This window comes from Panulirus ornatus, chromosome 22, assembly GCF_036320965.1.
Source record: "Panulirus ornatus isolate Po-2019 chromosome 22, ASM3632096v1, whole genome shotgun sequence".
Taxonomy (NCBI): Eukaryota; Metazoa; Arthropoda; class Malacostraca; order Decapoda; family Palinuridae; genus Panulirus; species Panulirus ornatus.
The window spans coordinates 5350835-5366776 of NC_092245.1; the positions used below are offsets into that span (position 1 = coordinate 5350835).

General features: G+C 39.0%; 1 protein-coding gene across 1 annotated transcript in view; it reads left to right on the plus strand.

Moving 5' to 3' along the window:
• The window catches only part of Vps50 (vacuolar protein sorting 50), a 157884-nt gene that overhangs the window by 61920 nt on the left and 80022 nt on the right, over window positions 1–15942 (plus strand). Inside the window, exon 4 of the mRNA XM_071675939.1 lies at window positions 12409–12523. Coding sequence (XP_071532040.1) covers window positions 12409–12523 — 115 coding nt within the window. The remainder of the gene's footprint in view (window positions 1–12408; window positions 12524–15942) is intronic.

The window sequence follows — 15942 nt, forward strand, 5'->3', positions numbered from 1 at the left end:
ACTTGTTATTTAGTTCCTTACATATCCTTAAATCATCCTCTTTAAATTTTCCACCTGAATCCCTTAGACTGATTAGCTTCTTACCTGAGTAACTGACAACTGACTTCTGATGAATATATGGAAGAGTTTTGGATTTTCACCTGTATCGTCCACAATATTTTTTTCAGTTTCATTTTTCCTCTTTTCTTATCCTGCTATTCTTGTTCTGTGCTCCAAAGTTTTTTCATAACTTTTCCTGCTATAATTATTCTGTGCTCTCCTATACCTTGCAAACGCTAGCTGACTAGAGTGCCTTCTATATTTTTATTATTGGACATCTTGAGGTTGCTTTGCTTTATGACATCTTTTATTAAATCATTCTGTCCTCTTTTTTACTGTTCCCTATTTATTTAAGGCTTGAGATTTCCAAGCCTGGACTCCTTCATTATAAATTTCACAGAACTTCTCATCATGAAGCCTTAGTTCGTGACTAATGAACTCCTTTTCCCAATCTATGTTACCATAGAAATTATTGAGGTTTTTCTAGTTTCCTCGATTATATTTTCTCTTTATTTCTTGTCTCACTTCAGCTCTTTTAATGTCCTTTTTACCTCATATTCAGACTTGAGCATTACATGATCACTTCTTCCAAATAATGTATTTCACATAATGTTTTCAGTATCCATGTAAATATGAGTGAATAGAAGATTTAGTAATGATTATGTATCAGTCTGTCTCATCCTAGTGTGCTCCATAAGTTGGTAAAGGAAATTTTTCTGCATACACTCTAAAAACTTGTGTATCCATGACTCCTTTTCACAATAAGAATCCTAATTCCCCCAATCTATCACTCTATAATGGAAATCCCCCATTATTAGTACTTTACCATCTCCTAGAAGTTGTTGTTTCACTGTTTCTTGTACCATCCTGATTATTCCTTCATTGTTATGATTGTATATTTTGAAAGAACAATCATAAGAACAATATAATGATAACACTCTTTTTCCCCAGTTACTATTCACATTCTGTATTTTCTGAATGGACCATCTTCCACTGTTTCTTAAAATTTCAGGCTTTCTTGCATATAATGATAACACTCTTCTTCCCCAGTTACTATTCACATTCTGTATTTTCCGAATGGACCATCTTCCACTGTTCCTTAAAATTTCAGGCTTTCTTGCATTAAGAGGGCTTCTCCTCCCTCTCCATTACCTTCTCTTTCTTTGCTTGCTATTATCTCTTTGGTAAGCTTAGGTTCCATAACTCTAGAAATATCAGGTGCACTTTCCCTTACACAATCCTTGAATCCCAGTTGCTTACCACTAACTTTTAGTCCATTACTATTTGAATACATTACTTTCACTTTGACATTACCTTTTCTTAACATCATCTTGCCATGTATGGCATCTCCGGTTTTTGTTTTCTGACTGTACTCTTTGCATCTCTCCTTCTCTTCCTTAGATGTATATTTGTGTCTGTGTGTGTGTGTGTGTGGATGGGTGTATGTGTAATTATCTATTTGTACTGTACAGGAAAGTTTTACACTCATAGGGTCCCATCTCGTAAACATTCTCTACTGTCATACATCTTGAATTTTTTTGTGCTTCGTGCATCAACCATACCATCAGTCATTTCATTCTTTTCATCCACCACTCATTTTGTACATATTCATTTTTACATCATGTTTATTGCATTTCTTGCTCTGTTTTTTTATACCTTTTGGTTCTCCCACTATGTCCTTTGGTTTTCCTATCTCTGCATCTCTCATACAACTGTTCAGTGTCTGCATCATTAGTCTGGTTTAAAATCTGAGAGATTGTGGTTAGTTTGGCTTAAAATTGTAAAGTTTGTGACCAGTCCACTCAACACTCTTCTCCTCCAAGGTGGGCAAATTTAAAGCTTCTATCCTGTGCCCACAGCTCAGCTTTCTTAATGCTGGTGCTTTCTGTGTTGCTCACCTCTAAACCTTTTTTAAAATCTCTTTGTGCTTCTTTAGGTGTGGTGACCAGATTTAAAATGCATTTTCCAATATTGGCCTTATCTAGGATATGAACAGCTTGCTAAAGATTCATGATCCATGTGCGTACTTGAAAGGTACTGTAATATTTACCAGCTTACATTTGTTCTCCTCAACTGTTCTCCTGATGTGGGACTATGATGACAGGTTAGTGATGATGTCAACTCCCAAGTCCATTGGAAATACAAAATTATGAAGTTTATTTCTTTCTAGATAATAATCATATTGAGGTTTTCTTTCAATTTGTCCCATTATCATTAGTTTACATTTGCTTGAGTTGCATTTCATCAACCATATATCTGACCAACTTTGGAGTTTGTCAAGGTCTATTGTTTGCCTTCTAACTACAAGCTTTTCACTTCCCTCATGACCTTTGCATCATCTTTAAGGTAGGAAGGAGTCTATACCTTCTGTCAAGTCATTTTCATAGATCAAGAAGTGTAAGAGTCCTAGAACAGAACTTTGTGGCACCCTGATGGTGACCTTGACCCATTTTGAGAAGGCTTCTCTTACATTTGTCCTTTGTTACTCTTCCTCTGAGATAAACTTTTATGCATCAGAGGAGTTTTCCTCTTATTCCTGCTTGGTGTTCTCTTTTTTTTTTTTATCTTTCTTTCATGCAGAACCGTATTAAATGCTTTTTGGCAGTCCAGACATAAAAAATCCAACCAGCTTTTCTTTTTGTATTAGGCAGAGGTCACTGTCATGTAGAAATCCAAGAGATTTATTACCTATGACATCCTTTTCCTAAAACTGTGCTGAATCACACTTAGGCACTTTTTTTCTGTAGAATATCATGTTTGCTTTCTAATCACCTTTTCCAGAACCTTCCAGACAACAACACTCATCAGTGAGACCGGTGTGTAGTTCAGTACCTATTCCCACTTTCCTTTCTTATGAATAGGTATGATATTTGCCCCTTTACCATCCCTTTGACACTCTGCCTCTCTCCAGTGGCTTCTTAAAAAGCATCTCAGGTGGTTTCTGTAGCATACCTGCACATATCTTGAAGACATTTGATAAAATTTTGTCAGGACTGTTGGCCTTATATGGATCATCTTTTCTAGATGTCTCAGAATCTCTTCCATCCATCTCACTAGTGATGGGAATATGGTGTCTTTCAATACTCTTTCATCCACCTCACTAGTGATGGGAATATGGTGTCTTTCAATACTCTTGCATCCATCTCACTAGTGTAAGAATATGGTGTCTTTCAATATGGAAATGCTTTTGGACATGTTCAGTTTCTCACATATCCCTGTCATCCTCTACAATCTACCCTCTGAATCCCTTAACCTGATGAGCTGCTCTTTAGTTGACAACTGACACCTGATAAATTTATGGAAAAATATGAATTTTCTCCCACTTTCCTTCCAAAATATTCATTTCAAAGTTTCTTTGTTCCTCCTTACATATCCCAGTATACTTGTTCCTTGCAGTCACTGGCTGTCTGGAGTACTGTCTATATTTTCGCCACTGCACATTTCGAAGCTTCTTTGATATTTGTCATCATCTATTTAACCATTCTCTCATCTTCCTTCATGTGTATTATAGCTTGAAGTACCCATATTTCTACTCTTTTATTGTAAATTTCACAGAACCTCTCACCCCAAAGCCTTGGCTCATACGAGGCTGCTGAGTTCATGTCGTAATTTTTTTTACCATAAAATTGTTAAGGTTTGTAGTTTTCAATTATATTGCCTCTTTATGCCACATTTCACCTTTGCTCTTTCAGTGTTCATATACCACATAGGCAAACTTATGCATTACATGATCACTCCTATTTAATTTATCATAAATGATAATCTCAATACCCATGCTAGTGTGTGTGAAGATGAAATCTAGTAATAAGAGTAATGATAGTGTTAACAGTCTCTTTCATCTTGTTGTGCTCACTAATATATTGATACAGGAAATTTTCTCTTATACACTCATAAAACTTGTGTGTCAGTGACTCCCTATCACTGTAAGAATCCACATTTCTCAAGAATATCCCTTTAAAACTGACTCCCCCCATTATAAGTACTTTACCATCATTAAGAAGGGAGTCTTTTACTGCTTTATGTACCATCCTGTATGTTCCATCTTTGCAAATTTCTTGAGAACTATTTGATATTTGTACAACTATGCACTTCCTTCTTACAGTTACTCTCCCCATTATTGATTATCTAAATGGACCAGCCTCTGCTGTTTCTTGAGAATTCAGGTTATCCTATATTAAGAGGGCAAATCCTCCCTCTCTTTTGCCTTTCTTTCCCCTCCTTACTATCACATACTCCTTTAGCAGAAGTTAAGATTTTATCTCCTTAGTAAGCTTTGATTCTATGGCTAACAATTTCAGGTACACTTCCCTTTGTTCTGTCCTCAGATTCCAGTTTTTTTACCACTGCTGTTAATCAGTTAACATTTGAATACATTACATTCAGTGTGGCAGTACTATCTCCTAATGCTTCTACTCTCTTGGTAGTGCTGTTGTTTTGCTCTATCCTTTTGCCTTATATTTGCTATCTTTATTTATTTTTAGGGAGATGGGTAGAAATTGAGTCTTGGAGGCATCAGATTTAACAAGATTTTGTATACCTCACTGAGATATTCTTTTCATGTCTGAGTTTATTGAGAAAGCTGTGTCAGGATGAGATGCAGATCAAGTGATAGAAGAGGGAGCAGAATTGAAGGATATGGATGAATGCAGTGTTAAGTTATTAGCATATGAGTGCATTTGATTATTTGTAGAGGAGAAAAAATTGATGAAAAAAGGAGAAAAAAGGGTAGGAGAAAGGACAGAACCTTGAGGGACACTGCTGTTGATAGGGAAAAAAAGGGAGGGGGCTGATCCAGCAATTATAGGAGCAAAGTGGAGGAGGGAGGCCAAAACAGGGGAGCTTAGAGATGAGACCCCAATCCCAATGCCACAACCTATCAAAAGCTTGAGATATGTCAAGGGCAACAACACATGACTCCCTAAAATTTTTCATGGATGACGACCAGACTTTTAGTAAGACAGGAAAGAATATCACCAGTGGATCTCACCTTACTGGAAGCCATGCTGGTGATCAGAGAGAATACTTTGATTTTCAAAGTGTTTAAGGATATAGGAGTTGAGAAGGGATTCAAAGACTTTGGAGATGGTAGATGTCAAAGCAATAGGACGATAGTTAAATTGGTCAGAATGGTCACCCTTCTTAGGGGAATGGATAGAGAGTTGAGTGACAGTTTCATCACACATGTAGGTGTGAGGTAGAGCTGTGTGATGTAACTGTGGCTTTTTAATATATTTTGGGAAAACCTGGTTTAAAAAGAGAGATATACATAAGTATACATATGAAAGTAGGAGAGATGGCCAGAGAGTGTTATTGGATTATGTGTTACTTGATAGGTGTGTGAAAGAGAGACTTCTGGATGTTCATGTGCTGAGAGGGGCAACTGGAGGGATGTCTGATCATTATCTTGTGGAGGCGAAGGTTGAAGATTTGTAGAGGTTTTCAGGAAAGAAGGGAGAATGTTGGGGTGAATAGAATGGTGAGAGCAAGTGAGCTTGGAAAGGAGACTTATGTGAGGAAGTACCAGGAGAGTTTGAGTGCAGCATGGAAAAAGTTGAGAGGAAATGACGTAAGTGGAGTGGGGGAGGAATGGGAGGTATTTAGGGAAGCAGTGATGGCTTGCACAAAAGATGATTGTGGCATGAGAAAGGTGGGAGGTGAGCAGATTAGAAGGGTTAGTGAGTGGTGGGATGAAGAAATAAGATTGTTAGTGAAAGAGAAGAGAGAGGTGTTTGGACAATTTTTGCCGGGAAGTAGTGTGAATGATTGGGAGATGTATAAAAGAAAGAGGCAGGAGGTCAAGAGAAAGGTGCAAGAGTTGAAAAAGAGGGCAAATGAGAGTTGAGGTGAAAGAGTATTATTGAATTTTAGGGAATTTTAGGAATATAAAAAGATGTTTTGGAAGGAGGTAAATAAAGTGCGCAAGACAAGAGAACAAATGGGAACATCGGGGAAGGGGGCTAATGGGGAGGTAATAACAAGTAATGGTGAAGTGAGAAGGAGATGGAGTGAGTACTTTGAATGTTTGTTGAATGTGTTTGATGATAGAGTGGCAGAAACAGGGTGTTTTGGTTGAGGTAGTGTGCAAAGTGAGAGGGTAAGGGAGAATGGTTTGGTAAACAGAGAAGAAGTCGTGAAAGCTTTGCAGAAGATGAAAGCTGGCAAGGCGGCAGCTTTGGATGCTATTGCAGTGGAATTTGTTAAAAAAGGTGGTGACTGTGTTGTTGACTGGTTGGTAAGGATATTCAGTGTATGTATGGTTCATAATGAAGTGCCTGAGGATTGGCAGAATGCATGCATAGTGGGATAAAGGGGATAAAGGTGGGTGCTCAAATTACAGAGGTATAAGTTTATTGAGTATTCCTGGGAAATTATATGGGAGGGCATTGATTGAGAGGGTAAAGGCATGTACAGAACATCAGATTGGGGAAGAGCAGTGTGGTTTCTGAAGTGGTAGAGGATGTGGGGATCAGGTGTTTGCTTTGAAGAATGTATGTGAGAAATACTTAGAAATACAGATGGATTTGTATGTAGCATTTATGGATCTGGAGAGGGCATATGATAGAGTTGATAGAGATGCTCTGTGGAAGGTATTAAGAGTATATGGTGTGGGAGGTAAATTGCTTGAAGCACTGAAAAGTTTTTATCAAGAATGTGTATGAGTAGGAAGAGAGGAAAGTGATTTGTTCCCAGTGAATGTTGGTTTGCGGCAGGGGTGTGTGATGTCTCCATGGTTGTTAATTTGTTTATGGATGGGGTTGTTAGGGAGGTGAATGCAAGAGTTTTGGAAAGAGGGGCAAGTATGCAGTCTGTTGTGGATGAGAGGGCTTGGGAAGTGATGATACACCGCTGGTGGTTGAGTTTGGTAAAGTGTGTGAAAGAAGAAAGCTGAGAGTAAATGTGAATAAGAGCAAGGTTATTATGTTCAGTAGGGTTGAGAGACAAGTAAATTTGGAGGTAAGTTTGAATGGAGAAAAACTGGTGGAAGTGAAGTGTTTTAGAAATCTGGGAGTGGATTTGGCAGTGAATGGAACCATGGAAGCGGAACTGAGTCACAGTGTGGGAGAGGGGACGAAGGTTCTGGGAGCATTGAAGAATGTGTGGAAGGCAAGAATGTTATCTCGGAGAGCAAAAATGGGTATGTTTGAAGGAATAGTGGTTCCAACAGTGTTATGTGGTTGTGAGGCATGGGCTTTAGATAGGGTTGTGTGGAGGAGGGTGGATGTGTTGGAAATGAGATGCTTGAGGACAATATGTGGTGTGAGGTGGTTTGATTGAGTAAGTAATGAAAGGGTAAGAGAGATGTTTGTTAATAAAAAGAGTGTGGTTAAGAGAGCAGAAGAGGGTGTATTGAAATGGTTTGGTCACATGGAGAGGATGAGTGAGGAAAGATTGACAAAGAGAATATATGTGTTAGAGGTGGAGGGAATGAGGAGAAGTGGGAGACCAAATTGGAGGTGGAAGGATGGACTAAAAAAGCTTTTGAGCGATTGGGGCCTGAACATACAGGAGGGTGAAAGGCGTGCAAGGAATAGAGTGAATTGGAACGATGTGGTATACCAGGGTTGATGTGCTGTCAGTGGATTTAAACAGGGCATGTGAAGTGTCTGGGGTAAACCTTAGAAAGTTGTGTGGAGCCTGGATGTGGAAAGGGAGCTTTGGTTTTAGTGCATTACACATGACAGCTAGAGACTGAGTGTGAACAAATGTGGCCTTTGTTGTCTTTTCCTAGCACTACCTCGCACACACATGGGGGGAGGGAGTGCCATTTCATGTGTGGTGGGGTGGTGGTGGGAATGGATGAAGGCAGCATGTATGAATATGTACATGTGTATATATGTATATGTTTGTGTATGTATATGTTTGTGCATGTTTAGGCATTTATGTATATACACGTGTATGTGGGTGGGTTGGGCCATTCTTTCGTCTGTTTCCTTGTGCTACCTCGCTGATGTGGGAGACAGCGACAAAGTACAAAATATAATGTATACATGGATGGGGTAATAAAGATGAAAGCAAAACTAGGGAAAATGGGTGCAGAGATGGAGTCTGGCAGTGAGATATGATGGCTAGTGGCAAGCCTGTTTGTGAATGACACTTTGTTTGCTGAGAGTAAAGAGTAGTTACAGAAAGTTGTGTGTTTTATGATGTATTTAAGCACATGGGATTGAAGTTAAATGCATGTAAAAGTACAGAAATGGTGTTTGAAAGGAAACAGTAATAGTATGGATTTTGCAAAACCATATAGAGTGAAAGAAGAAACTGTACTAAACAGTGTTTCGGATGTAAGGTAGAAAGAATGGAAGAGGTGAGAGAATTTAAGTATTTAGGAGCTGTCTTGGGTAAGTTTGGTGATATGGAAGGAGAGATAAGGGGAGATAAAGCAGTACTGGGTAGAAGAATCATTGGGTCCCTTAATAGAGTAAAGAAAGGTAGAAGTGTAAGTATGGAAGGGAATAGAAGATTACGGGACAACATAGTCCTCCCAGCCATGACCTAAACAGTGGAAACATGGACATGGAATGAGCCACAGAGGTCAAGAATTCAGGCTGTGAAAAGAACTGTTTGAGAGGAGCATGTGGTATGACTAGATGGAATGAACAAAGAAATGAAGAGGGTGTATGAGAGATGTGGTATGCCATGGAATGCAAAGGGAATGAATTGTGGGTGGAGTGGGTGAAACATAATACTTTGAGGTGGTTTGGGCATGTGGAAAGAATGTAAGACAGGGAGTATATAAAGAGAGTGTATGATAATGCATTGAAAGGGGTCAGTGTGACATTGGGAAATAGACTGAAAGAATACTGGAGGGTGAGAAATGGTAGAAGATTGCATGGTATGGTGAATGTGAGGGAAGCATGTAAGGACTGGGATAAGTGGAGACATTTCTTGGCCAACCCCTTAATGAGAGTTCCTGAAGTGAATGGCATCAGAGATATAAGTAAATAAATATATGAACCACTTTTCAGACTTGTTTTGGAAGATACTGTTGGTTAAGGCTTCCCTTTGGACTGTGCTTCATCAGAAATCTTTCATAAGTGACTCTCTGAAGCTTTGCAGTTTCTGAGGTGTGGTCTGCATTGCTGAGGATATCGTAATCCTTGAAAAAACTTAAAGGAACTTATTTCTGATATAGAACAGTTCTTGAATTTATATAGGGCAATGAATATAAAGTTGAATAAGGACAATTAGTCATCAGAACTGACAGTGTTACTTTTATGGGACACTGTATTACAAGGGATGGCTTGCAGTCTGACCTGAAGAAGGTTAAAGCTATCAGAGACTTTTCTGTGAACCAACCTGTGTGGAAAAAATTAGGTGAATTTTGGGTATGGTTATTATTTAGAAATGTTTCTATCCACTGCATCTGATGTACTCCACCCTTTTCATAATTTGGTAAAAAAGAATGTTTCATGGACGTCGTCAGATAACCAAAAGCAGGCTTTTAGATGTGTCATTGATATGAGAGTCAATTTCCCTGTATTTACCAGTATGATTCATATGAGGAACTTTCTTTAGAAAATGATTCCTCATGCAGAATGGTAAATCAGTTGCCTTTTGCTAGTCAGTCATTGTTTCCAGCTAAGAAAGATTGTGCAGAAATTGGAAAAGAAATGGAAGCTGTTGTGTACTGATTAGAAAGATTTCATCATTACACCAAAGGCAAATTGGTTAGAGTTTTCGCAGATCCCCAGACCTAAGGTGTCTATTGTAACTCAACCTTTGTCAAGAGCCTTGCTTCTTCATACACAAGGCTGTGACTATAAGATGAAATATATGTCAGAGACTAAGACCTCCCAATTGCTGATACTCCATCCAAGGCCTCCATTGCAGATAAGACACATGAGGAGCTGCACTCTGTGAACAGTATGTCTTTCTGTCCTCTTGAAATGTGGTTCAGCTGGTCAAATATAAACACACACCTAACAAAGTGTGTTCTGGAGGCACACTTGGTGCTGAGTTCAAATAACATAACAATTACTAAATGATTTCATGCAATATGTCTTGACTAGGAAATGGATAAGGAATAAACTTTTACCATGGATAATGTATGTAAAGCTCTATTGGCAATTAAGTTTTTGAGGTAGGGTCAAGGGTTGAGGCCATAAGGCCATGTGTACTTAATATACAGATTTGTAGAACATCTATTTCAAAGAGAGATTTACACCATATTTAATTAAGGAAATAAAAAGAGCGTGGTTGAGAGAGCAGAAGAGGGTGTTTTGAAATGGTTTGGGCACATGGAGAGAATGAGTGAGGAAAGATTGACCAAGAGGATATATGTGTCGGAGGTGGAGGGAACGAGGAGAAGAGGGAGACCAAATTGGAGGTGGAAAGATGGAGTGAAAAAGATTTTGTGTGATCGGGGCCTGAACATGCAGGAGGGTGAAAGGAGGGCAAGGAATAGAGTGAATTGGAGCGATGTGGTATACAGGGGTTGACGTGCTGTCAGTGGATTGAATCAAGGCATGTGAAGCGTCTGGGGTAAACCATGGAAAGCTGTGTAGGTATGTATGTTTGCGTGTGTGGACATGTGTATGTACATGTGTATGGGGGGGGGGGTTGGGCCATTTCTTTCGTCTGTTTCCTTGCGCTACCTCGCAAACGCGGGAGACAGCGACAAAGTATAAAAAAAAAAAAAAAAGGGCTATACATCAAGGTCACCAGATCGTATGTGTTAAAGTGCTTATAGTTTTTGTATACACACTGTATCATGACATGGTGAGTGGATATTGACCTAATCAGTACCAAGGAGTTGTACATCTGACAGATGATTGAATGTCTGGAGCCAAAGATCAAGGTTAGAAGGATCATTTATTTTATTTATTATATTTTTCGCTCCTCTGTACAACCCTATCTATAGCCCACGCCTCACAACCATATAACATTGTTGGAACCACTATTCCTTCAAACATACCCATTTTAGCTCACCGAGATAATGCTCTGGCCTTCCACACATTCTTCAACGCTCCCAGAACCTTTGCCCCATCTCCAACCGTGTGACTCACTTCTGCTTCCATGGTTCCATCCGCTGCCAAATCCACTCCCAGATATCTAAAACACTTCACTTCCTCCAGTTTTTCTCCATTCAAACTTACCTCCCAACTGGCTTGTCCCTCAACCCTACTGAACTTAATAACCTTGCTCTTATTCACATTTACTCTCAGCTTTCTTCTTTCACACACTTTACCAAACTCAGTCACCAACTTCGTATGATCTGAAATACTTCTCACTTCTGTACATGTATTTCATGACATTTCAGGTGATGTTGGCCAGACTTGTATCAGAGATGATAAACACAAATTTCTACATCTGATAAATGTTTAGAAGATCAAGGATCAATGATTGAGCTGTGTTTCAGTAAATCTTACTATATGATTGTTTACACAGTAATTGATAATTTTGTGAATTATATGTATAAAAGTTTTACCCCATACTACATATAAAGTTTAATTATGATCAAGTTTTGAAGGTCATTTGTCAGAAGTAACAAGATGATACGGTATCAGTATTAGTAGGGGGAGGGCGGCACAAAACCACATATCGTAGGCATAGATATTTTGCAAATATGCTTCCTTGCTTAGATTTTGCTTTCTTAAAGAATGTCCAAGCTACTACATTTGAGTTGGTACTGTTACTTTCATTCCACTTCCTTATACATGGGATTAATCTAGTGCATAAAGCCAAATAGCTCACTCATGTATCCTCAGCTGTCATCTGTTGTGTTGTAGTATCATTGTTTTTTCATTTCTCTTTTGTGAGTCAGACAAATGAGATGATAAGGAAAAAAATAGAATATAACGGAGCTGGGTAGTCAACTGAAATATGAAGATGGGTCATCAGAAGCTGTTGTGGAATCTTTTTAGGAGGTGAAGTAGGTCAAAGTAGAATGGTTGACAGTATGAAGCTGAATCCAAGATATAAGTGAATAGAGTTAAGGAGCACATGTAAAGGAGATTTAAAAAAAAGAACAGGATTAATGAAGAATACCCAAGAGAACGTATTGTATCTGAGTAAGGTGTTTGTTAATAAGATTATGCGGAAATCAAAATATGAGTTCAAGTGACGGAATAAGTGAAAGAAATGTTAAGAAATTATTTGGAATATGTAGAATTATTTTGAAATATACTGTAACTTACTTTTAGATATGGACCCATGCAAAGCTAACTGCATAATGTAGGAGATAATCAGAAGTAAGTGTTTACTGTTTGTTAAGAATGTTATCAGTGTATCTGCTATGGTTAAAGTACTTTATGTAACAGGGGATGCTGTACTTACAATTATCTGTTATTCTGTAAAGTATTCATCTTTCCTGTGATAGTCCACATTACTCAGCTTTACTTAATGATTTTTTACCATCTGGCTGAAAAGAGGAGAACTGGAGCAAAATCTGAGTCGTCGACTCCGGGGATCACTTAAGAGAATACAAGACACCCTCATTCTCAACCCAGATGCACCCCAGGAAGAACTGACAGACCAAGACAAGGTCAGGATTACTTTTACAGATTTTCACATGTGATTTCACATATTATCTGTTTGACTCTTATATTGATGAAGTTATAGAGTAAATGCTTTTGATGATAAATTGTCAGTCACATTTAGTCTTTGTAGAGATTAAGGAGAATTGGAATTTGCTTTAATTACATTTCTGTGCCATTGGATGCAATAACCATGGTTTTATGTTTGTCCTTGCTTTTGAATGATTTAACAGTGATAGTAGGTGCTCTGGCTCTTAATGGGGATCAACTGTTAGCCATACACAGGCATGGAAAAAATTTATTGGACACATCAGATTGAAGCTGTACTTAGCTGTCTGTCTCATCTGGAAGAGATTTCAGTGTTATAGCCAGTGCAGACTGCACTGTTATAGCCAGTGCACCAGGATGTAAGACATACCCAAGGACTTTTACCTGCAACTATTACTTGGAAACCAAAGAGAATGAATCACTTCAAAGTGTTTTCCAGAAAAAGACATTTCATTTGCACTTATTAAAAGGTGCATATATTATCCAGTTGGTGGTAGTTGGTAAACAGCCAATGACCAGGGAGGTATATTACCAGGAGGGTTAGTGACAGCTGCTTAGTTAGCCAGCACTTCAGTCGTTGTCAAATTGCGCTCCTCTGACCCAGGTGGTTGTCTTTTCTTTCTGTCTCACCCACACTTAGATTACTGGCATTCTGTCCATAAATATGCAATATCTCCTTATCATATGTAACACTTGGCAGCACTTAACTCGCACAGCTCATTCTTTGTAACTCTAGATTCTCTTGCCTTTTGGCAAAATTATGGGAATAGTAGTTAGAGGTACTGGCTGGGAACATTTAGGCAGGAGCACTAGGTAGAAACATGTGATAGAAATAGTAGACAGGAGCAAGTAGGAACACTAGGTCGGAGCTTTTGCAAACACTGTGCAACAAGTGATAGAAATAGTAGACAGGAGCATTAGGTAGTAGTAAGTAGGAACATTAGGTAGGAGCTTCTGCAAACACTGTGCTAGAGTTGCCCTCTACCTGTTGCCTGTTATGGATGAGGCACTAAAGGCTAACAAGTGGCAGTGGAATTTATTAGTTATGGAGACTATTGCTGTAGCCAACCTCTTGAGGGAGTTTCAATTGGAACAGGCATTAAAGATATACATAGAGAGCTAGCACATATTATCCTGTGCAAGAGAATATTAGTTGATATCATGATAAGCAAGAATTGAATGCAAGAGTTTTGGAAAGAAGGGGCAAGTATGCAGTCTGTTGTGGATGAGAGAGCTTGGGAAGTGAGTCAGTTGTTGTTTGCTGATGATACAGCGCTGGTGGCTGATTCGGGTGAGAAACTGCGGAAGCTGGTGACTGAGTTTGGTAAAGTGTGGGAAAGAAGAAAGCTGAGAGTAAATTTGAATAAGAGCAAGGTTATTAGGTACAGTAGGGTTGAGGGACAAGTCAAGTGGGAGGTAAGTTTGAATGGAGAAAAACTGGAGGAAGTGAAGTGTTTTAGATATCTGGGAGTGGATTTGGCAGCAGATGGAACCATGGAAGCAGAAGTGAATCATAGGGTGGGGGAGGGGGCGAAAGTTCTGGGAGCCTTGAAGAATGTATGGAAGTCGAGAACATTATCTCGGAAAGCAAAAATGGGTATGTTTGAAGGAATAGTGGTTCCAACAATGTTATATGGTTGCGAGGCATGGGCTGTGGATAGAGTTGTGCGGAGGAGGGTGGATGTGTTGGAAATGAGATGTTTAAGGACAATATATGGTGTGAGGTGGTTTGATCGAGTAAGTAATAATAGGGTAAGAGAGATGTGTGGTAATAAAAAGAGCGTGGTTGAGAGAGCAGAAGAGGGTGTATTGAAATGGTTTGGTCACATGGAGAGAATGAGTGAGGAAAGATTGACCAAGAGGATATATGTGTCAGAGGTGGAGGGAACGAGGAGAAGTGGGAGATCAAATTAGAGGTGGAAAGATGGAGTGAAAAAGATTTTGAGTAATCGGGGCCTGAACATGCAGGAGGGTGAAAGGCTTGCAAGGAATAGAGTGAATTGGAACGATGTGGTGTACTGGGGTTGACGTGATGTCAATGGATTGAACCAGGGCATTTGAAGCGTCTGGGGTAAACCATGGAAAGTTGTGTGGGGCCTGGATGTGGAAAGGGAGCTGTGGTTTCGGTGAATTATTACATGACAGCTAGAGACTGAGTGTGAACGAATGTGGCCTTTGTTGTCTTTTCCTCGCGCACATGAGGGGGAGGGGGTTGTTATTTCATGTGTGGCGGGGTGGCGATGGGAATGAATAAGGGCAGGCAGTATGTATTATGTACATGTGTATATATGTATATGTCTGTGTGTGTATATATATGTATACATTGAAATGTATAGGTATGTATATTTGCGTGTGTGGATGTGTATGTATATACATGTGTATTTGGGTGGGTTGAGCCATTCTTTTGTCTGTTTCCTTGCGCTGCCTTGCTAATGCAGGAGACAGCGACAAAGCAAAATATAAATAGATAAATATCATGGAAATCCTCCCTCTCGTTTTTTTAATTTTCCAAAAGAAGGAACGGGGGGGGGGATATTCCCTCAAAGGCCCAGTCCTATGTTCTTGATGCTACCTCGCTAACATGGGAAATGGCGAATAGTATGAAAAAAGAATATCATGATAAGCATAATCATTTCTTAGATACAGTCAAGCAGTCTGACATTTCAATTTTTTTTTCCTTCATACATGTTGACTGTTTCACACCTATTTTCTGCTTTCAAGAATCACCTTTAGTGAATTTATGAAAATTGGAAAGTCGGATAATGTGTTTGTAAAATGCTGAGATGTGTATGTAGTTCTGTTCATATTGTAGATGTATCACTGATATGCTTCTTATCTAAAAAGTGTAAAAGCAGACAGACCAATATATCTGCTGTCGTATATAAAGGATCTCAAAATTTTACAGTCAGCCACTGTCACTGCAAGTACTGCCCAGTTTCATGGTACCATAACCAAGATCTTGGATTTTTCTTTAATGTTTTAGAAAAAAATTGACATCAAACTTTGTGTTCCCTCAGGAAATTAGACATATAGGTTTTTCCTCATCCATATATCCAAGTGTACATCCATGTGTGTCCCTATTTTATGCATGCAGTTTCCCATCTGTGGTAGTTAGATATAGACCAAATATGTACCATACACACTACATACAAAGTTTACATCTTGTTAAGGTTTTGAGGTCAGGGGGTCAAAGAGCAAGGCTACAAGGTCTCTATGTACTAAGGTACTGCATAAAACTTTTGTGCATATGTCATAGGCTAGGTGACTGGATGTAGACCATGCTTTATACCTGATTTACATTTTCAGATCGGGGTTGAAAAGTCAAGGTCATAAGGTCTTTTGTGCTAGAGTGCTGTTATTTTCTTATGCATAGGATATT